This window comes from Conger conger, chromosome 8, assembly GCF_963514075.1.
Source record: "Conger conger chromosome 8, fConCon1.1, whole genome shotgun sequence".
NCBI classification, from domain to species: Eukaryota; Metazoa; Chordata; class Actinopteri; order Anguilliformes; family Congridae; genus Conger; species Conger conger.
This window is the reverse complement of record NC_083767.1, coordinates 17,032,720-17,057,126: the sequence shown is the minus strand read 5'-3', so window position 1 is coordinate 17,057,126 and position 24,407 is coordinate 17,032,720. Positions and strand designations below refer to the sequence as shown.

The window sequence follows — 24,407 nt, the reverse complement described above, 5'->3', positions numbered from 1 at the left end:
CACACAAGGTTGGGTGACATGTATGTAAGCATGTCCTTAAATAATATTTATTTGCATGAAAGAATGCACATACTGTATGTATGAAGCATTGTGTAGTGAAGTGGATACACTTCAGTAGTATCTGATGTGAATAATTTCACTAAATTAGATTCTAAAATTGGTATGCAATTCACTTGAATTGAATCAGGTTTTAAAACGGCTCAGAGGCTTTTGTGGTCATCGAATTACACTTCAAAACATTTTATTTTCATTGCGAAGGCCTACACTTCTTACAAAATTTCCAGCAGCAGAAGTCGATACAAAACTCCTGCAGTTTCATTAATGCTCTGCTCTATAAAATAAGGAAACTGATGTAGTAAATTATTCAGTAACTAAATAAGCATGCGCATTGGGAGCTTATTAAAATAGGGAAATGACTTTTCGAATAACACTGCAGCAATGAGTTAACTTGTTTGTTTGAACAACAACTACAGTTCTCCAACAAATAACTCAACATCCATTCAGGCTGTCTGACAAGAATTATAAGACAATAACTCCATAATAACAATAAATACTGTACATTATGTATTTCATAATACAGATCTGAGTGCGCTATGCTGTCGAAATTGACACTATCACCGCCCAGCAAGAAGGTACCGAGTTTGTATCCTGACCGAGGACTTTCCTGTGTGAAGTTCTCCCTTTGTCTGTGTGAGCTTCTGCTGGCTAGTGGTTTGCTCTTACAGTCTAAAGTCATGTATTAGGCTAACTAAAGATTCAAATGACCTGTAGGTATGAATCTGTGAGCAAATTCATATTAAATTCATGAGAATGGCTTCTCGCCCACTGATTGCTAGGATAGTCATTCCGCCAGTGACCAGAATGTAGCTATGAAAATCCATAGAACAGGTTCATTCTTATTCCAATGCTGTTTAAAAATGCTCTGCAAGTATCCTAATTTTAAATCACATTTCTAAGTACACACTGCATGTAGCTATTGATGCCACTTATTAATGAAACCTTTCTTTTCAGCATACAGCTGATAAAGGACATTTTCATTTGGAACCTATGTAAGTTGTAGAGTACATGTATTATAATATTTCCGTTTACAATGGGGTGCAAAATGTGGGCACCCCTGGCTTAAATGTCTGTTACAATGAACATACAATACAATAGAACATACATTAAACAACAAAAACCTAGATGACAGAGTTGCCAAAAAGAATGACCTCAACACAAAATTAAGCGTCTGAAGTAAAACATCGAGAAAAAAAAGTGAAGCCTGTGTAGAGAACTTCTTGCCAACTGTTAAGCATGGAGGTGGATCCATTATGCTTTGGGGATGTCTGGCAACTGAGGGCACAGGACATATTGAGCAAGTGGAAGGAAGAATTGATTCCACCAAATATCAAGAAATTCTAGATGCTAATGTTCAAATATATTGAAGTTGAAGAGAGTTTGGGTTTTCCAGCAAGACAATGATCCAAAGCATACCTCAAAATCAACCATGAAGTACCTCCAGGAAAGATGGATGAAGGTTTTGGAATGGTCACCACAGTCACCAGACTTTAATATTATTGAAAATCTGTGGAGAGATTTCAAACATGCGATACTTGCAAGGAGGGCAAAGAATATTTCTGAGTGAGAGGTGTTCTGAAAGGAAGAATGGGGAAAATTTCAAAAAGCGAGAATTGAAAGACTCTTAGCTGGCTGCGGGAAGCATTGGCAAGGTTAGTCATTGGACAGGTTTTTCAAAGAGTGTGATGTGATTGTTGCCAAATTGCATGATGATGTGAGTTTCAAAAGTGTTTCAAAAGTAAGTAATATGTGTGTTTTTGGATATATATTAAGGAAAGCTACTCATCAATTGATACAGCATCCATCCTGGCCCCTGGGAAACAATTCCCAGGAATGTCTCTGTCCCTGTTCTCCCACTGCTGGGAATTAAACAGCTATGACACATTCTGTTGCTGGGGTCTTACCATAGTTACCAAACCCAGGGACACAATAAAGCTCCTATTGCCTGACTTGAACTCAAAATCAGAGTATGGCCTTCATTTACTGTAACTCCTAGTGAAATGAGAGAGCATGAGCAAGATCCAAGTACCTAGTTTGACAGCCATCCATGGACATCCAATAGGCTACAGTATGTGCATTTTTTAGTTAGGGTCACATTTTAAATGTAATATTCATTATTTGTGTTGTGTAATTAACATAATAACAATGAACACAAGCACATTTCTTTGTTAAATACACATTGTGGTATATAATACATAATCTAGAACCCGGTATGAAATATTTCTATTTCTTAAATTGTTCTGCATGACTGCATGTGTGTGTGTGTTTTTCTGTGCAAATATGTGAAAAGTGCATGTTACCCTATGTGGGGTTTGGGGAGCCCAGCCGCCATTAAAAGTGTGTCTGTGTTGTAACCTGAATTGCTTGATCACATGTTTTAGTTTATTATTAGTATTAGTGTTTCCTGCAAATAAAAGCATTGAGCATTGAATTCCTGGTCTGTCTGTTTCACGCTACAGTATGACTCTGTGCTTTTCTAAACATTATATTAGAATTATATGCTTGATTTATGGTCTAAATTTTCAGGGTATTATCAGATTTTCAGACGAAGAAGGGCATATACAGTTTAACAGAGTACAGTACATATTCACTGTGCCAAGTGGTCTGCTGGGATAAGTAGTAAAGTCAGTAGGATTTTACATGTATTTATTCAGTATTATACTGTAGCTCTAGTATATAACTCAAGGTCGCCTAAGGCTTACTTGTGTAGCATGGATATACTGTACTGGATAGGGTTCGCAGTTTACATAACTCTTGTTAAGCTGTAAAGCACTACAAATGAACATATCCAGCTGGTGTGCTCACAAGCAAATACACATTCTGAGCGCATTAACGAAAACGACGCTCACTGCTTCGGGACAGCAGGACAGCCAATCTCAATAACGAAAATGTAAACATCGCGGGATTCATTCAGAAACAATACCTGACTACATTGTTGTGAACTTAAAGATAAAACGACGTCAGGCACTGAATAATTTATGTATTTATGTACTTTTACGTTTAAAGGGAAGCTCCTCCTATGAAGCATTGAAACTTCGCTACACCACACCTCCCACTGGCGCTTTCTATAAACTTGCAGGATTTTCCACCGTGAATCAGTGTATGTTGGTCCCAGCATGATGGGTTGTAGGGAGTTGCGCTGTTCGCGCGTAATGCACAAGTTGTTTGCAGAAGATACAGACATTACAGCGGATTGGGAAGAGACTATTTCGCGCCATATCATTGTTTTGTTTAGCCTACGTAATAGCAATCTAGAAATATAATAGCTTGGTTAAATCACTTTTTGTTGGTTTCACTGTTGTAGTGCGGTGCTGTACTAAATGGCAAGGCAAAAACGAATCTGCCAATTAAACTGCATCTTTACTGACCATTACGTGTGAATGTAGATTTTAGATCGACGTGAAAGGATGGTGCAGGAAATCCTTCCTTGAAGTGATGCCATGAAGAATGCATGATTGGATACAGAACAAATAAACGCGGTGAGTAGTCAGTTCGTTCCCATCGCCAGTATAAATCCTGCAAGTTTCGAAAGCAGGTGTTTAAACGTTTCACTTATTATTTTGCTATATCAGGGGCGTCTACCTTGAAAAAGCTATTAGCTACTTATTTTATTTACACAGAAACATTACTTAGGCTACAAATAGTAGCCTATCTTTAGCAAATAATTGTATAGGCTCTACTTATCAGCTTGTTTACCATGCACCATTCTATAGTGAATACGCAGTAATATAAGGGGCTTTCACATGTTCTTAACATGAAACAAAATATATGCATTTGGCGATGGAAACTTCCATTATTGCAAATGAGGGCTCTATATATTAAGATTATATCAATAATTAAAAACACGCTTTAATGCTGATTAACTACGTAATACACCAGGTATAGGCTAAACATAAGTATGTTGGATGAGCACAGTCTCATCTGTATCGTAACCTTACTTTAATGAGAAGGACTATCTTTTCCTTTAATTACTTGGTCAGTTCCTTTGAGCTTTGTTGTGTAGATTTATCAGGTTGCTTCTTTGGAGACAAGCTGAACGTGTCACAGAAAACAAATTAACATGGATTTAACCCCTCTCAGCATGCGCTTGCACACTCAACTAACACACAGCTACAACCTGCACTCAAACAGCTACAGTTTTAAAATCTATATCTTATTTTTGAATAAATATTTAGATATTTATTTTTGTTTATATATTTTGTTTCTATATAATTATTCTTTTTGCTTCCAGATGGGGTTGAGGCATGTCAGATGTCAGATTTGAGATTTTAGGTTTTAACAAATGTCCAAGTTCATATTTTATATAAGTCAAACAAACATTTTTGTCAGTTCATGTTTTAATAGGCAAAGGCCATGGTTTGATGTGCACCTGCTGTAATATTAATGCGTGTGATCGCGAAAACCATGCATTCTCTGATGTGCAACCTTTAAGAAGTGTTCATTAGCATTAGTTCATAAGCCTTCGCAGAGGAATCCATTCAGACAGATGATTTAATTCACAAGTGATGAAAGAGATAGCTCACTGTCGCTGTACACACTGATTTGGGGTTGCTTGACGTGTATTTTCAAGAAACTCTTCTTATAAGCCTTCTACCTAGCTGCTATAGTACAGGCAGCAGGGCATCTGAAACTTCTATACATATCTAAAATATAGTTCATCACACACAGAAATTGTCTGAACCAGTCAAAAACATACGCAGAACTGAAATATTATTTATTTATTTTAACAGAAAATGAACTACTTTTTAAGTCTATGACTTAATGCATATTCTTTTTAATAATAATTATCTGAATTTTCTGTGGGTTCAATGTTAGCTTATTTCACATTGGGCAGAACTATTTGATCGAAAAAATATTTGGTAGAATTAAAATGAAACAATCCGCTTCTGTAGTTCAGAAGGCCAAATGTATCTAATGTATGTATCTAAATCACTCTGAACAATGGTGTTTGCTTAGTCACTGGATCAAGGAAAAAATGAAGGTGTAAGGTTAGAATACATGCCAGGTAAACAAGCTGTGCATGGTTTTGGGGGAGCCTAATGTGGGCCCTGTACTTTCAGGGAGTCTGTGTCTGGTGAAGAACTGTAACCAATGGATTCCAGAAGCCAAGGGAATGCTACGGGAGGGGAGCTCTCCGGTTTTGAGGCAGAGCTGGCCGAGTGTTGTGCCACAGTCTCCACCGTGCTGAGCGAAAGCTCTCTCTCTCACAGACTGGAGGACAGCACCCAGCTAATCGGAGTGCAGGTGGTCCTCATCCTGGCGTACAGCACGATCATTCTGCTCGGTGTCATCGGAAACTCCCTGGTGATTTACGTTGTGTGTAAGTTCAAAACCCTGCGCACCGTCACTAACTTCTTCATCGCCAACCTGGCGGTGGCAGACCTGCTGGTGAATACTCTGTGCTTGCCGTTCACGCTGATCAACACTCTTCTGGGCGAGTGGAAGTTTGGGCAGATCCTGTGCTTCTTGCTGCCCTACGCTCAGGGCCTGGCGGTGCACATATCCACGGTGACGCTCAACGTCATCGCCCTGGACAGACACCGATGCATCGTCTACCACCTGGAGACCAGGATGTCCAAGGACATGTGCTTCGTGGTCATCGGGATAACCTGGACCATCAGCGCCGTGCTAGCCAGCCCGCTGGCTATCTTCCGCGAGTTCGGCACGGTGGACTTCACGCCCGAACCGTCGATCCAGGTGTGCACGGAGAAGTGGCCCGGGAGCAGCAGGGACGGCACCATCTACAGCATCTCCATGCTGCTCCTCCAGTACGTGTTGCCCCTGTCAATCATCTCCTTCGCCTACGTCAGGATCTATAGCAAGCTGAAGAACCACGTGAGCCCCGGAGGCCGCAGTGACCGCCACCACCGCAGGAAGAAGACCACCAAGATGCTGGTCACCATGGTGGTGGTGTTCGCCGTGAGCTGGCTGCCGTTCCACGCCTTCCAGCTGGCCGTGGACATCGACAGCAGCGTTCTGGATATGAAGGACTTCAAGCTACTCTACACCATGTTTCACATCATAGCCATGTGCTCCACCTTCGCCAACCCCATCCTGTACGGCTGGATGAACAACAACTACAGGACCGCCTTCATGGCCGTGTTCAAATGCGAGCAGAGGCTGGACTGTGTCCATCCGGAAGCTCGCGTGCGAATCCGGACCAAAAAGACTCTCGAGACGGGAAACACTGTCAACACACAATTAAATGCCACAGAAGTATGAGTGTGTGGCTTGAAAAAGAAGTCATGTACACTCAGTGAGTACGTAATTAGGAATTTATTAGACTTATTTTTTAGACTTATTGGTCTTCTGCTGCTGTAGCCTATCCACTTGGAGGTTTGACATGTGTGGTGAGAGATGCTCTTCTGCATACCACTGTTGTAATGTATTAACGTGGTTATTTGTGTTACTGTCACATTCCTGTCAGCTTTGGCCAGTCTGGCCCTTCTCCTCTGACCTCTATCATTAACAACGCCTTTCTGCCTGCAGAACTGCTGCTCACTGGATGTTTTTGTTTTTTGTACCATTCTCTACAAACTCTAGAGACTGTTGTGTGTGAAAATAGCAGTTTCTGAGATCCACTCTGTCTGGCACCAACAATCATTCCACGGTCAATTTCTTTCCCATTCCGACATTTGGTCTGAGAAACAGCTGAACCTCTTGACCATGTCTGCATGCTTGTATGCATTTAGTTGCTGATTAAATATTAGCATTTACAAGCTGGTGTAGAAGTCTACCTAATAAAGTGCTCAGTGAGTGTATATTTGAACCCATTAACAGCTAAGAGTGTACTCTTGTGTGGCATGTTGTGGTGTCTTCACACCAGTGTGTAATATTGGTTGATTATCTTGGCCAGCTCTGCAAATTGTAATGTGTTGTGGATTCTCTTTCTGTGTTGTATTCAATGATTTCCAAAGCTTACAGAAGGTTAAAAGTGAAAGCATTATTACGGGCATGATTTTTGTATCTTTGGGTAGGTTCACAGTGGAACTCAGATCAACACCTCTCCCATTAATTTGACACATTATAGGACTTAAAGCAGTGCTGAAACACCAGCAAGGACATGAGTTTGATATTCCTGGCTTAAGTCCTAAATACACAAGGGGAATTTTAATTAAAAAACATTTTTTTTATTTTATGTTAATTTGGGTTGGGGCAATGCCAAGAGACATAGCATCATTACTGCCAGTTTCCTACTCCTGTCCCTAGTAAGGCAAAAGATTATAAATAAGACACAACTGTTAAATGGAAGAATGGCATTTATATTTTTCAAATATAACTTTTAAACCCTTAACATAAGATTTAATTCATGTGAACCCTTCCTTGAATCTAGAAGAGGTAGCCTGTTGCCACCTACTGGATCACAACCAATTCCAAACGAGTCATTATTCAGTTTCACAAATTTCCTCATCAGTGCATGCCAATGCACCTGCATTCAGTATAATAATTTCTGTCATTATTGATTTTATGTAATTACAGCTCTCAGTGTGAAGTTTTCAGTGTTAAATGTGAAGTACACCTTTTTGTATTTAGTTTCCTGGTAAACAAATCTTGGTTGGTCCAGTGCTGTATATTGGTTCATATGGTGGGTGAGAGTTACCATGGTAACTCTCAAATGTGGAACATTTGGTTATCAGCGAACAACTGTCACTAATCAGCAGTCTGTTTAGTTAGCTGTTCCAGCTGTTTAACCTACAGGTTAGCAGGATAGCAGGCTCAAATTAGCCCTATGTTAAATGTTGGTGTTCACAAATCACAAATATATCCCTGGTACATGTTGGTCTGGATATCAAGCAAGGTAATGCCACAATGAACTGTCAGTAATCAAGCTAATGTTAAGCCTAAGACAACCTGTTGGAGAAAAACGCTTTGGCTTTTTGCTCTTCCACCTCCTGAAGGGTCAACTAATATATTTACTCCCCCGAGCCTTCATATATTTTGTGAGCTGTGCACTTCTTTACACATAAATTAAATACTGGTGAATTACTATGTGAAATTGTGCACCCAGCACTCATATTTGCAACTGATAAATGCATTCAAAATAGCTAAACTGTGAATGTTAAGCATCTTAAAAGCTTGGGACTTCAATATTTGGATGTCTATGTAAACAATACCATTACAAATGTACATCTGTTTGTTTACCTTGTCTGACATCATTTTGAATAAAAACCTCATTCAGAAATGGTGCATGACATTAAATGACCAGCTTCTTTAAAAAAATGCTTAAAAAAAACAATTGCATTATAAATAGACACTGTGCACTGAGTGTATCATTGTCTAAATTCAAAATGAAATAAACAATGCTTTTTTGGCTGCTCCGATCCATTCCTATAAATTTGCCCTGAATATATTTCTCTGGAATATGATGTGGCCCATTTCACATTTCAACTTCCTTTAGTTATCAAGCTTTGATTATTGCATAATAAAATTCAAAATAGTCACACCAGTCCATATAAACAGTAATAAATGCATACAAATGTCATTTTCTCAATATTTAAAAGACAGTGGCTATGGACAAATTCAATAGTCGAATACATGGGCCTCTACACAACAGCTGATCAGGGACTTATAGTGTATAGCAATTAGCATTTTGAAATGAGCAAATGCAGGGCAATGATAGTGATCTGTGTGCTCTGGGATACTGGATGTGGTTCAGAATACAGTATAGCTGGCCCAGGTGCCATACCTTTAATGGATTTCCACTATTATGTAATGGATGCACACCATTCTAAGGTAAATCACACTGAGGCACATTAAACATATCCATCCATCCATCCATCCATTATCTGAACAGGGTCACAGGGGGGCTGGAGCCTATCCCAGCATACATTGGGCAAAAGGCCGGAATACACCCTGGACGTGTCGCCAGTCCATCACAGGGCACACACACCATTCACTCACACACTCACACACTCATACCTACGGGCAATTTAGACTCTCCAATCAGCCTAACCTCCATGTCTTTGGACTGTGGGAGGAAACCGGAGTCCCCGGAGGAAACCCACGCAGAGAACATGCCAACTCCACACAGAGGCCCCAGCCGACGGGGATTCGAACCCAGGACCTCCTTGCTGTGAGGCGGCAGTGCTACCCACTGCACCATCCATGCCACCCTACATTAAACATATGCATTTTAAAAATAGAAGTCTATGTTACAACATTTTTCGTGATTGTGGATAGTTGCTAGCCAGTCCAATTGTCTGTTATTAACACATTAGCAGAAATATCTGTAGAGCACTTTAGTTCAGTGGTAGCTTGGAGTGTAATTGGAGACTGAATCAACATGCATTTGAAGGATTTATCCTTGCTTTTTCATGGCCTTTCAGTTGGCTAGACACTTCTGTTTGTACATCCGGCTTATATGATATCTGTATAGCTATGATAGCTATGATTTAGTATGTAACTGCACAACACATCCACAGTACAATTTACTTCAAATTGAAAAGTAAAATCAATTCTGACAAGAGTACATAAACAGATGCATGTAAAATATTTTACTGTGGAGGAAGCTATGTGTGATAAGGCCAAGAGGATGTTGCCATGGAATAATTCCATAGAATTTCATTCACAGCAAATCGATGAATCGCTGGCTGTACTCTTTTGATCCCTACAGTCTAGAGGCTAACTGGTCTCATGAGTGAATGTCTGTCCAGTGGTTTTAACTTTAAATATTATGATGCTGTGTGATATTGTGACCGGCCTTCATTTGAAAAGCCAAGTCAAAGGTCTGAACCCTTGTTTGTGTGTGTTGCTGAAAGATTAATCTTTGGCAATAGCATATACTGTGTGGAAATAGAGTGTGACAGATTCATTTCTGCAGAAACATTTATCAACAGGAAATGAGAACGTCACATTGAATCAGTTATGCATGCTACAGCTATGTTAAGATATGCCATTTGAATGCCATATCATGGGCAGATAATTTTCTACAGGATAAACTTTTAATATGCAGGAAAGAGATAATGTAGAAGAAATGCTCTTTTACTCTTGTTTAAAAATACAACTTGCATTGTAAAAAAAAGAAATATAACCCTGATAATATATTTTGAGATCTCATATGCACTTTGCATAACAGGGTTATTACTTTAAATTGTTTCTAAATGGATCAATTTTAGCCAGCCTGGCCATTAGCTATTTGGCTAATTTAGCACTGTTGTAGTTCATGTTGTAGTACAGTTCATTGGCTTAAGGCAGAATCTTATCAAACAGATCCAACATTGTTATTTCACATTCAACCTTTTCAGATTTCATAACCATGGATTGAAGGCAGTGGCTGATGCTGGATGGCAATGTACGATAATAGGATTCGTTAAGAAAAGGCCAGCCCCAGCTGACAGAGATGGATATGTCAAAATAAATGTTTTCTTCAGTCCAGATTTTCAGCCACATTGAAAGATAATGTGAGCACCAGACAGACAGGTTTTATGTGATGAATTTGACTGGCTACTTTGACAGACCATTGTAGTACTGCTTGGATCATATTTAGATTTTACATTAATTATTTCTCAAGAAACCAAAATGCTCACACACAACCAAATAATTCAGTTTTGGCAATGAATCCTGAATTTAAGAAAAAAATATATTTCTTGTATACTAATTCTGGATTAGATGGCTATGCTAACTAGCTGAGTAGACTTAACCTCTGTCATCAAAGGTCAATAAACTATATACTTTGGGAGAGAGCTTGTGGTATGCAGTAGTGAGCCCGATTTTTAGCATGTGCTTAAAGGCAATGTAAATTTTGCAGACATTTATGATTTACACATTCATATTGCAGTAATGATGATTTTTTGATATGGAATTCAGCCCAGTTGTGTTTATGGCCATTTCAATCTGGTTTCCGAGCACAGCATAGCTGTGAAACTGCCCTGGTCAGAGTTACTAATGATCTTCCCCTGGCTGCTGACACTGGCTTTATCAGTATACTTCTCCTGTTCGATCTTGGTGTGCCTCAAGGTTCTGTGTTTGGTCCACTGTTGTTCTGTATTTATATGCTGCCACTTGGCCACATTATTCGCAGGTATGGGATTGGTTAGGGCGGCCTGTAGCATAGTGGTTAAGGTAAATGACTGGGACACGCAAGGTCGGTGGTTCTAATCCCACTGTAGCCACAATAAGATCCGCACAGCCGTTGGGCCCTTGAGCAAGGCCCTTAATCCTGCATTGCTCCAGGGGAGGATTGTCTCCTGCTTAGTCTGTACGTCGCTCTGGATAAGAGCGTCTGCCAAATGCCTGTAATGTAATGTAATGGTTACCACTTTAACGCTGGGAACACACAAACACACATCTTCAAGCTAAAAGTGGCAGTGAAATCATCACCCCTAAACTGCCTGCCTGGCAGAGATCAAATGCTGGATGGAGAACAGCTTTTTGAAGCTGAACTGCAGGAAATATTGCCTGTGTCCATCCAATCCATGCTTTTATTACGCCACTCTTGACTATTGCAATTCTCTGCTGATTGGTGTCCCCTCTAACTCACTGTCTCATGTCCAAATGGTTCAGAACTCTGCCACTTGAGTTCTTTCCCGTACACATGCAAATGAACCTCCATTAGCTTCCAGTCTCATCAAGGATAGAGTTATACTGACCTACAAGGCTCTATCTGGTCTTGCACCCCATACCTCACTGAGCTCCTGAATGCCTACACTCCGGTTCTGGCACACTTCCTGGAGCCCCCACTAAACTTAATTCTGTGGGTGACAGGGCTTTTAGTGCTGCTGTGCCCAGACTCTGGAATGACCTTTCTGAGAGCATTAGGACTTCTCAATCCACCCAGTCTTTTAAAACAGAGTTTTACAACATCTATTTTAAAGCATCTGTTTCGGAAAGCCTATGATACTGGTCATCGCACATAGCACGTTTCTCTCTCTGGTCATTGGGGGTTATGCTCCTCGCTTCTGGTTCCTTCCAAACATTGTTTATATTGCTTATTCTTGTTTTCACTCTCGCTATTTGTGTTGCTTCTTGTATTTTTTATTTATTTATGTTTGTACTGTACAGTGCTTTGAGCTTGGGAAAAGTGCTTCACAAATAAAGTATTATTATTATTATTATTATTATTATTATTATTATTATTATTGTAATTATTATTATTATGGCCAATCAAACATACGCATGACATCCATGGATGACATTCAGGATAACCTGATGAGGTTATGCTGGTGTAGCCTTCACATTATGGTAGTTGTCTATGCCTACTGTACATCCTGGAGAAAGTTATTTGTGTTCTTTATCTGTTCACGCATTGAAAAGGATTTTTTCTACAACTGAAAGTATTCTCATCCTCTACATTGGCCATCGGTGGATGCTATCTCATTCTGTGCTATGTCTCTAATCGATTTATTCAGAATTGTCAACCTCATGGCATTGACATTTATTTGGTCCTCATGTTGAGAGACAACAGCAGCAGACTCCACACCTGAAATCAACTCTAGACCTTTTGTTAGTTTGTGCAGGATTGAACAAATGATGTAAAGACACAGCTGGGCAAGAAACACACATAGAGGGACTATGTTTAAAAAGGGCTGTAATTCCTACACGGATCATCCAATATGGATGCATGTAAATATCTTCAAAATAAACCTGGTAGTCTGCCCTTCAACTATTTGCATTTACCATATGCCACACTTCCTTGAAAGGTGCAGACCAAAGAAGCACTCTCCCCAGCTATTTATCAGTGCTGTGAATACAGAAGTCAGTTTGTCATTATGTCCTCATGCAGCCTGTGATCATATTGCCTTGATTCAATGATCTATTCCTGTGTATGGAAATACCAATTATTCTGAAAGCAGATATTATCTACTATTATCTAGCTATTAACTGTGGAATTCAATTAACTCTAAGTACAGTGTTTAATTTCCAAACATGTACTTGTATAGCCAAAGTGTTTGCTATTTTTTATGTTTGTGAAAAACTTCAAAACTGCATTCATAACCATTTTTAGTTTGAACAGTGTCATTTAACATGGTGTAATTTCAGTTGGAAAAAATCTGATTTAATTGCCCACAAAGTGCAACTGCAAGCATTTCACTACAAATATATATATATATATATATATATATATATATATATTTGTATTTTAAATGCTTGGAAACAAAGTCTGATTCTGACCGGTTTTTTTCCGGTTGGTTAGAGTTCCCAGCTTGATTACACGTCCTTCCATTGTGACATTATTTTGTTATTTTGCTTTGTCATTTTTCCTTTATTATTTTTGAAGGTGACTTTGGACGGAAATGTATTCCCTGTTCGGGGGACGCTATTCAGACAGGACGCCGCCTACAGATGAAATGTTTTGATGGTCAGCATTTGAAGCCACCTCCAGACCTGGTAAACTTTTGAAGACTGGTCAGGTTTACTTCGTTGTGGTTAGGCAATAGGGACCCAAGTGAGGACCTTGCAAGTCGACTTGAAAGTTGGTGTTCTTTTTTTTACAGGGTGCAGATAGATTCACATTGTGTTGTTCAATTTTGTAACATCACAGCTCAGCCTCAGTCTGAGGACTGAAGGGCGACATAGTATGCCTTTGTTCTGGTTTTTGAAATCTTACAAATAGTCTAGTCATATTAGCTGGTTCATTATTTTCTCCATCTTGCAAATAAATGGAATGCGGAATATTCTTTTGTATTCTTGTCTGCAGGCTCCCGTAATATTCTATGACTTTGATAACTCCACATTCAGAGTTGAAAATACGCTGCATTAATATTCTCTGCACAATGTCAACTACATTAGTATTCATGTATAACTAACTCTTTCAAATGAACATATCCAATCATACTTGTCACATTTCCTTTGCTGTGTAGGATATAAAAATTATTCACACTTTAATCAGAGAAAGAGCAATTGTCTGATATCCATTATTTATCCAAATCTAAATGAAAAGTACAAGGAAAATAAACAGAAAGAATATGACATATTTAAATCACATCATCAGAAGGCGGAGGGTTTAAATAAAAGGTAAACTATGTTTCTATTTCAGACACTTTAAACGCCGGACCAAAATTCTACATGAATTTTAAATACAAACAGGGATGCAAGAAATAGTGCTGGGAAAGAAATACTTATTTATTTCTTAAATTCAACTGATGTTGCTTACAGGCTAATAAAAACAGACAACCTGTAGGAAAATGGGAATATGATTATTAAAAAGTTTTTATACTAGGGAAAACTGTGAGAAGGCTTCATAGTCACAAAATAGTTCAACATCCACCTCAGCCAGATATGTATATTTCTGTAGTTGGCTGAAATCACTGTTTGGATACTGTGGCCGGCAGGCTGATACCATGAGAAACTGAAACTGTTAAAGTAAACTGTAAAACAAAATCCAATGCACTGTATGTCTTGCACAAAGATAGCACATGGATTAAAATAATGTGTATTTAGAAGATGATATGAACTGCAAGAGACAGCTGATAGGAACAATATAATTATTTTGAATATTGGTATGGGCCTACTTAATTTTTTTCTTTTTTCAAGATATAAACCAGTTTCATCTGCTGGATTACATCTGTTACATTAATTAAATTAATTAATTAAAATAATTGTTAAATTATAAAAATAATAATATAATAATAATAATAATAATAATAACAATAATATTAATAATAATAATAGTATAGTAATAGTAATAGTATGTACTGTATGTATCTTGAGTATGTATTATACATAAATAAAAACATAAGTTTTTTCTTCATGATCAAACAGTTCATTTTACTGGTTACTGAACTCACTATTCTGGACCTGTGAAGAAAATTCCAAGCACTTTCATTTAACTGTGTGTGAAATTTAAGGACAAATGGTGATTGAATCCAGGTGTAGGCCTAGGTCAAGGCAAAACAAGTTTCTGTTTCTTGGAACCCTCAAGTAATACCTCTGTTCTGTCTTGGTTATGCTGGGGAAGATAGTGAGACATATTATTTATATCATATAAACATTTGATTAAGCATTCTACTGTTGCGTTATCAACTAGTTTGACAACTTTATAACGCTGTATATATGATATACAGTGCAGACATGGGAATTGTCAGCATGTATACAAATACCTTTGCCTGAAGGGACTGTGTACAAAGCCAATGTGAAAAGGTCAAGAATCCAATGCTTGCCTTTTTTTGGTGGAAAATCCTGTGGTCTTCTATATTAAAGGCAGTGCTTTGGTCTTGTGGGACACTGGCGCATGGTTTGTCAGAATTTGGTCAGCCATTTTAGTTTAAGCTGCCTGTTTTATTTGTAGGGAGCAACAACCAGATCTTTCAGGATTGTTAAGTTAATTGAACACTTTTAACTTTTCAGCTAAGAGTTTCCACAGTGCCATACTCTCTCAAAGGAAAAGAATGGGGTTCAGGAATAGTGTTTGTTTTCCTTACCATCTTTTCAAAAATATTCCCACGTGCTGTTTATGAAAATTTGATTTAAGTCACAATTTGCTATTTTGGGATGGGGCTAGTCTAATGGAAAACTAAATTCTTTCAGGGTCATGTTAACTATTCTTGGAGTAAAAGCTCCTGATAAATTGGTCATCATCCATTTAAGAATATTCGGAATTCAGTCCAGTCAAATGTACATGTTTCAGGTTACTGCCGACAAGCTACAAGGAATGCAAACTGCCTGAAGCATTTCTACTAGTAGGAATATTTCCTGTTTTCTTGTCTGTAATACAAATAAAGGCTTGGAAGTGAAAAATATATACACTACCGTTCAAAAGTTTGGGGTCACCTTGTCTTTTTCTGCTTTTTCTAATTTAATATTTTATTTTCTCTGTTTGTAATCAAACAATTCTTATATGGTCAAAGCACAATACCATTTTATATTTATGTCAGTGACCCATCAACATAATCAAAGTCTAGATATCTTATTTTCGGGTTGTCCTACAAGCGATACCAAATACAAAGCAACCAAAGCAACCAAATAAAAAACATGACTCTTTTATTTGACATTATGTAACATTGTCTCAAGCATTGAAATGGGGGACTACATACAAAAAATACACTTAAGAATCTATGCGCTTTGACCACATATTAATTTGACCATATATAAATCAGAAAAAGCAGAAAAAGGCAAGGTGACCCCAAACTTTGAACCTTGAACCTTGACCGGTAGTGTATATTCATTCTCACCATAAATCCAGAGACTGCTGTGGTCTGGAGGGAGAACATATCAGATGGGAATTTCAGGCCCTCTCTCTTTCACCAGTGTTCACAAGTAGGTAGTGAAAAATCTTAACTAGGATTGGACTGAATTGGAAATCAAAGAGTTTCAGTGGAGCTTTTCACATCTGGCCTGAGAGGCACCTGTTAATATGTCATCAGAATCAGATGGCTGGTTAGCAACTGAACTCCCCAAAGAAATATGAGATCGATCACAAGGAGGTGAATGAATTGACTTCTTTTTATACTTTATTTACAATTGTACCTTTACACAGTCAAACTAATGGGAAATAAAAGATCTGAAAAGGACAGGGCAGCTTTAGTAGATTGCCATGTATTGTACGATGGTCTCAGCTGGCAACACTTTTATGCGAAAATAAAGAGAAAGTACAGTAACTTGACATACTGTACTGGCATTTAAATGTTTGACAAAACATGATCATCAACATGTTTGCTGTACGAGAATGAAATCATTCACATCACAAAAACAGAAACAATCCACAGCACAACTTTATGAAATATTATCTGTAATAGCCATCACTGAAAGTGCGACTGTTGTGACCTTTGAAAATGATAGCCGTCAATACAAACCCAGTCTACAGAGAACCACAGTTCTCTGGTCATGTCTCAATTTGTGTATTGATGTGTGAATCAGTGTTGTCAAGCAGTACAGAAGTTGCTCAGTATTGGTTAAGTCATGGTTCTGATAGCATTTTTGCCACTAATTAAATGCTGGCAGACTGAATCACAAACAGCACAGAGGTACAGTCAACTCTATATGATGAAGAAATATGGCTCATTCATTTTCATTTGGCTCTGTACTTCACTTCATGTGATTAATGTGCAAATTCTCAACTTTTATTACAGGGTATTATTTTGAGCTTTCAGTATTCTAGTCTTTTGATTTTCTTTGGTGTTTTTTTGTGTTATTGGTGTTTGTCAATATTGGGACCTTGGCTGTGCTAGTGAAAGTTAAAGAAGCCATTATGAGGCTGAGAAATAAGACAAAAATAGCCAGAGACAGACCAAACCTTGCCGGCTCTGGGTGTGTCAAAGTATCCCTGAGCAAGACACCTAACCCCCAATTGCTCCTGACAAGCTGGCAGCCAATCGCAGTGAGTGTGTGTGTGAATGGGTGAATGAGAAGCATTAATTGTACAGCGCTTTGGATAAAGGCGATACATAAATACAGACCATTTGCCAGTAAGAAAAAAGGGAGCGCCGTTGAGCTCGATAATCACAGGTGATCCGGTAGATCTAAGGAAACCACTGTTGATGACCAAAGAATTCTCACCATAATGAAATAAAAATCCACATGTCATCCACATTGGTATGCAGAAGAGCATCTCTGAACACACAACATGTCAAACCTAAGTGGATAGGCTACAGCAGCAGAAGACAAAATAAGTCTGAAAAATGAGTCTAATAAATACCTAATAAAGTGCTCACTGAGTGCATATACATTGACTTTGCTCTATCTTCTTTTTCAGAGCAGTGGATGTCCTTCTGACTGACTCAATTTCCAAACAGATCAATTTATTTAAATTTGACTGTTCAATTCTTTGCAGCTCCTGTTTGAAGCCATAGGCAAAAGAATTCACAGCACATTCTGTACGCAATGATGATTTTTACATTTCCCCATAAAAATACCTTCTACGCAATGTAGAATGGGTTCGTTTTACTTTCTAGGTCATGCACTCATGTTTTATATAGTATTTCCTTCTCTATAAGAAAGTTGTCTTTCTTTTGAGAGTGAAATTATAATGTATATATCATCACACCGTCACAAAAGACGGAATGCAATAATGAAATAATATGCTCCCCATCCCCCTCCTCAGCAAGAGAGTGTCAAACCAATTAAAGGTTGTTATCATAGTGTGTTTGACAGCCCTTTAATGTTCCAAGACTTGAAAAGGATGACATGAAATTTCTCACTTCCTTACTTTTTTTAAATTCACAATTTCAGTGTTGTTTTTAACTGCATGGCTGAATTATGTTTTAGATATCGTATTAAAAGAATGTGGACTGTGAAATACTATTTCTTGGATTCTTCAGTCTTAATTAACTGTATGGTTTGCTTGATTGAATCCAGCAACTTAAGTCTGGTTTGATTTAATTGCATGTTGATCTAAGTGTTTTATTGAATCTATGAGTATGGTCTGGTTGGTATCGTTTCATTTTACCACAGTAAACCTATTTACTGCATTGCTGGGTGTTCTTTACCTTCAATGTGTCTTTCCTGCTTCTCCTGTGATGTCTTAGATGTATCATCATATATTAATCCTATATGCCACTTTAAATAAGAGTGTATGGTTGCTAAATAGATATAATAATACACAAAGTAAATAATGCAATGCACACTTAGCACGGTCACGGTTCAAAAATTAATTTAAAACGTACAATATGCCATTTATTATGGACAGTGCACAACAATGAACATTTTCAGTTTCCACATTGAATGTAAATGTGCTAATGTTAGCTAATGACCTGATTTTTATCTGTAGTCCCTAACCTGGATGTCTTTGGACTGTGGGAAGAAACCCACACAAACACAGGGGTAACATGCAAACCCACAGAAGGGTCTGGTCAGGGCTCGAACCCAGGACCTTCATGTCATGAGCCAACAGCGCTACCCACTGAGACACCAACCCACCACTCAATCAGGCCGAGAGGGCCCACAATGCTACATATGTTCCCTTGCAGTCCCCGATGCCCCTACCACCTAATGCCCATTACCTAGCCTGACAGAAATTCACTATTCTCAATCCTGCTTACTCATTAGCGTGACAGACCTAATACTAAGACCTGACATCCCCAGATCCAATGGCATTGCATTCCACATGGCAGTTTAGTGATTGATTATAGCTACAGTATAATAGTTAGGTTCAACATCAACACACAGAACCTGACATAGGGGAACAGTGACAGCAGAACTCAGAGGTAGAGGAACATTTTAACAGATAATAGTTATATTGCTACAAACAGCAGAAACCAAGCAAAGTCAAATCTAGACTCAAATGTAAGCACTGTCTACCGCAGACTTTTCATAGTCTTCTGCTTACACAAAGAAGGCAGTGTAGATGAGCAGTATCTTAACACTGTGCCTGTTTGATTTATCTGGAGGCTAAACAGACTGTTACAGACAGTCCTTGGGTTTTATCACGGAGCACAAAAATAATCAAGATATTTTAGTTATACTCATCATCCATGTACTCACAACAGAAAGCCTTTTTAGTATCACATGATTGCACAATTACAATAGAGAGCAAAGGCCTCACATTTTTTATATGCTCGACACTCAGAATTGCAAAAATAATTTGAAAGTAAGATATGGCTCTGTAGTCTATTGCCATTAATATTTCCATTCAAATACTGTTTTTCATATTTCATTGTTTAACTTCATTGTAAAAATTTTTCAGGCGCTATCCCATCCATTGTAAGAAATGCTTTAAAATTTTATCAATGAGCTGTCACTTGAAAGTGATTTGGCCACTTTATGACAGTAAAGAGAGTAAGTTTTGTCCTCTGCATTTGTACTGTGTCTTTGGTTTTCTTTCATAACAGAGGGTTCGGTTATGTTTTTTGTGAATTGTTTTTTTATTCAGATGCATAAGCATAATTTATCAGGTAAAGAGAACAGAAGAATGAATGCTGTTGTTCCACGGGCAGTTATAGTCTTGTCCATGTAACAGCTGGTTGGTTGTCACTGAGTGGCATGGTGGCTGAGCTGCTGCAGGGAGACTGGCATAGAGAGAGGTGGCAAAGCTGAGCTTCCTTGTCCAAATCGGACAGTAAAGTCAGTAGGCAATGATGTCATAGGAAGTTGACAGTTCCCTGCTCTGGATCCCCTTGTGAGCATTCCTATTATTTATTTATATGTTTTATTAACAGCATTGCAATAAGCCCCGTGCAAATTGTGCAGGATAATCTAAAGTATCACTATAAATAATGTATTATTTCACCTTTATGCTCCTCCATAGCTGTATGAAAAATGTCCCTGAACTTGTGGATATTTTGGGGAAGGGATGGTAATGTTGTTCAATTCTTTCTTTTGTCCCCTTCAGGAATTTGCGTAATTTGTTTGAGCAGTAATTGTGTTCCTAGCAATCTCTTATCAAGACAGTCCTAATTAGACTGCTTGAGTCTAACAGCTTTCTGTGAGTCCTTGAGGGGGTCACTCTAGATTTTCAGTTGAAATGTAAATAATAAATGGGGGTTTCTCTATACTGGCTATTCTAGGGCAGGCTGATTCTGTAAATTGTGCTCCAATATCCAATTTAAATATTGTATTTAAAACCTGTTTATGCTGCTCATACAAAGACCCCTGAACTGAGCAACAAGTCAACATCACTCTCATGGAGTATGTGCTCTTCACATTAATGAAGTGAAAATTCAAGTTTGTATTTTTTTTTTCTTCTATGATTTGCCTCAAAAACACAAAGGAATTAACTATTAATGATAATGATAACATATACAGATGTATATCATACTATAAATTTGTGCACCCCTGGTTAAAAGGCCTTGTACAATTAATATCTAAGTGAAGGCCATTTTATCTTTAGTTTTTCTTGGTCTTCCAGACCTTGCATTGACTTCAACTGTTCCATTTATCTTCCATTTTCTAATAATGTTTCTGACAGTGGAAATATGTAGTTTGAAACATTGAGATTTTTGTATCCGTCTCCTTCTTGGTGGAAATGAACCATCTTCATTTTTACATCCTTGCACAACTGTTTAGAGGAGACCATGGTTGTTAACACCAGACAGAGCAACCACTTTAGAAGTCATGAGGTCAGAATAAAAAGTTCAGCCCTGGAATTATATTCACCTGACTCATTGAAGCCCTAAAGAGTAAATTACCTGGTTTAGGCCTTTAATCATCCTTTTAAAAAGTAACATTAGAATAATCCAAAAAGGTTGCCATAACTTTTGCACAGGGCCCTTTTCCTTTTTGTAAATCATTTATAAACAGTAAAAAATGATAATAAAATTTTTCTTTAAAATTTGCAGAATGGTATCATGTTTAAGTTAGAGTTTGCTTTCGATCATGTACAGATTCATTATAACAGATATTTAAACCAGGGGTGCCCAAATGTTTGCACCCCACTGTACCCTGCCATCGTCAACACAGTCTCCAATGCATCAATCCATAATGGCTCACAGTGTGATAGATTACTTTAATTAGTCTCAGTGGGGTGACAGGCCTGCTTGCCCTTTGCGGCCAGGCTCTGGTTAAATGGTAATTTCAGTATTATCCAGTGCACTGCCACCCAAAGAGATTTTCTATGTTTTCCAGACTGTAAATGACCATTGATTTTTACAGGCAACTGATTGAGCTGTGGATTCAAGTATTTCCCTTTGGGAAGAAGACAGACAACTTGATTATTTTACTCCTGTCTTTTTTTTTCTTTTTTTTTTCTTTTTTTGCAAATGCCGGCATTACATGCGACAGCGCTAATAAGCTTGGTGCCGGGATGAAAGAGCTGACTGAATTTGCAATCGGCAGCACATGTGACTCTCTTCTGTTGAATGGGGTAGGAAGAGTGATGTATCCCCTCTGCCCCCCCATATCTCTCTCTTTCCCTCCCTCTCTCTCTCACACACCCACACACAGGATAAAATGTATCTGAAGTGATTCTCTGTCACTCACTGGATTCCCATTTTAAATCACTAAAAAATATATTTGCTTCAGATAAAACTATGGAATTAAATTCAGTGCTACACTACAGGAATGAATAAGTTATTACAGAGCAATGGGTATCACAGACAGAATAAATATTGTCATGAAAGTGTTATTTTTTTATCATATAAACTTCAAACAGTTCTTAAAGGTGTTCCCTGTCTCCATATATTTTTTCTGTCAAATTTTGTTTCCCTTGTTCCAGGACAACACCGTACACAGTAGATTATTCAGTGTTAAATCAAGTCTAAGAGAGTATATATGGTCCCAAATTGATTAATATGTACTGCGTTCAAGTTGAATTAACCCTTCACTGGTTGCTTCTATTATGTTCACTGCAACCTTATGAGAGAGTTAAGAAATTGCACCAAACACCAGTTCAGGTGGACAACTTCCGTTCTTAGTTTTATGATATTCTGCTGATATGCTATGTTATATGGCACACAGGTTTACAGTCACAGTGGATTCTTTTACTTGGTTTTATTGAATATAACTATGAAATGATTCATTATTTTAATAAAAATGGTAAAAAGTAATTGAAACAGCAGAATTAAGAGATGTAGTCAAACTAGTTCCTGCTTAGCACACTGTGTAGAAGTAATGCATTTGATTATTTGAACAACAATCATACTGTTGGTCACTGTACAGGGAATCGTGTCAGCTCTTTGTGAGTTTCTTTGCCTTTGTGTGAAATTACATAAATGATCAGCTTTTATCACCTTTTTCTGCTGTACTCCAACTTCACCTGAGTGGAGTGTGGCCTATGATCTGTTTTGTGCTTGAACTGAACACCCTCATAAAATTCTTATGCGTTAATAGACATTTAGGGCATGTCAAAGGTAGCTGACCCATGGCATAGCTTACAAAGACTGAAAAGCCCATCAGAGTTGTTAAATGTTCACACATGACAAAGTCCATTGTAGCCAGAGTGCTCAATCTAACTAAAAGGTTAATGGTGCCCACAACAGGATAATAATTTGACCCAATTATTAACCTAAAATGGCCTTCTTGCAACTATTGATTGAGCACAATGTCAAATACCCTTGACCATTAATCCATATTCTGCAACTTTATGTCTTACAGAGATAGGAATTATGTATGAGGGTATTACATTTCAAGGCTGAGTTTCATTAAGCTAGATGTATTAACAGTCATCTATCCTGCATCAATCGAATCTCCTGGCAAAGCTAAACAAAAGACTGGATTCAAAAAGACAAATGATGTTTCTTTCAAGCAGGACTTTTCAGCAAATATAGAAAACAGGTCTAGATCACACAGTGGTTTAACAACTGACCACCACTTGATTGACAGTAGTCTAACAGGAATCTATATGTGCCCATCCCATTTCCTGCAAGGTAACATTCAATCTAGTTTTTAAAGACTTAGTTTGTTTAACATTTTCCATGTTTACCATAACTGCAGAGAATTTGCCTACAAAGGAAGTAGGCAAATTCTCAGAAAGTTACAATATCCCAGTATAAATTTACACTCAGTGACATATCAGAATTTTGTGATCTCTTGTTTATTAACCTCACTTCTGTTACTGTCAGTCTTTCCTGAAAGAAATAACCTCTTGTTGTATGTCTGGGTACATATTAAAGAAATGAAAAATGAGTACAAATAAAGTACGGAAGTGGGGAAAAACTGTACATAAGGTCTAAACAGGTCTAAAAAAAAACTCTCACAAACAACTAACTTATACCACAAACAGACCATGGCCAGTTTGGTATGCTGGTTATATTACACCACATTTCTCACAAGATTAGTCCGTAATATATTTTCTGTAATATAATTTGTATTCAGAAAAACGTCCCTCGTGGCTTCATTTCACATGCATGCACTACTGTATATGTTTTATAATGCAATTCCAATGTTAGCACCAACCCCCACACTGAGCTAAGTACTAACGTCCTGCTACGCTGTAGGTCTGTTTAATGACAGGCTGACAGATTGTGACTGCCACCACCCCTGCTCGTGGCTGGAATTAAAAAAGCCACAAAATTAACTTCTGCAGCCTCGTAGATACAAATTCATACTGTGTGCACAGCTGTGTGCTGAGACATACACCGTTTTCTCTAAATTAGAGCGAATAATATTTTAAGCAACGTCAGCGGAAGATGAGTGATGGTGTGTATTACTATGAGACTGGTTAATCACCTTGCGGTTATCCTGTCAAGATGCGCGGTAAACCATAGAATGTTAGCTTATTTATCGTCATTTGCACTTCTGCATCTAAGGTGCATAATTTGAGTTCTTCAGCACTTCATGCTTGCAGTATCCAATTAGTGGCGATTTGCTCTCGTGCCACAATACCACAAGTGGATTTCTAGGGAAATGAATGCACGAGAAAGGTGTGAATAGATTAGCTATTTTCAAAGCCTCTGGCAATCATGAAACTACGTGATAATTTTCCAGATGCCTGTAAATCTTCGCGATGGACCCTGAGTGAGTTCTTCTCAGTTACTGCGAGCTGGAACCACCTCAGGCAAGGAGAGAGCTACTGGGGAGAGAATGGTTTTTCAATAACCCAA

At 38.2% G+C, this 24,407-nt stretch overlaps 1 protein-coding gene across 1 annotated transcript; it reads left to right on the top strand.

The window, feature by feature from the left end:
• Positions 1-3,328: 3,328 nt before the first annotated feature.
• On the top strand, positions 3,329-8,311 carry npy2rl (neuropeptide Y receptor Y2, like). Its single transcript, XM_061252628.1, has 2 exons — positions 3,329-3,536; positions 5,118-8,311. Exon 2 carries the CDS (start codon positions 5,149-5,151, stop codon positions 6,277-6,279), a length of 1,131 nt encoding a protein of 376 aa, XP_061108612.1. The 5' UTR covers positions 3,329-3,536; positions 5,118-5,148; the 3' UTR covers positions 6,280-8,311.
• Positions 8,312-24,407: the final 16,096 nt, after the last annotated feature.

Coding starts and splice junctions, on each gene's coding strand:
- npy2rl (XM_061252628.1), top strand. CDS start 5,149: ATGGATTCCAGAAGCCAAGGGAATGCTACGGGAGGGGAGCTCTCCGGT.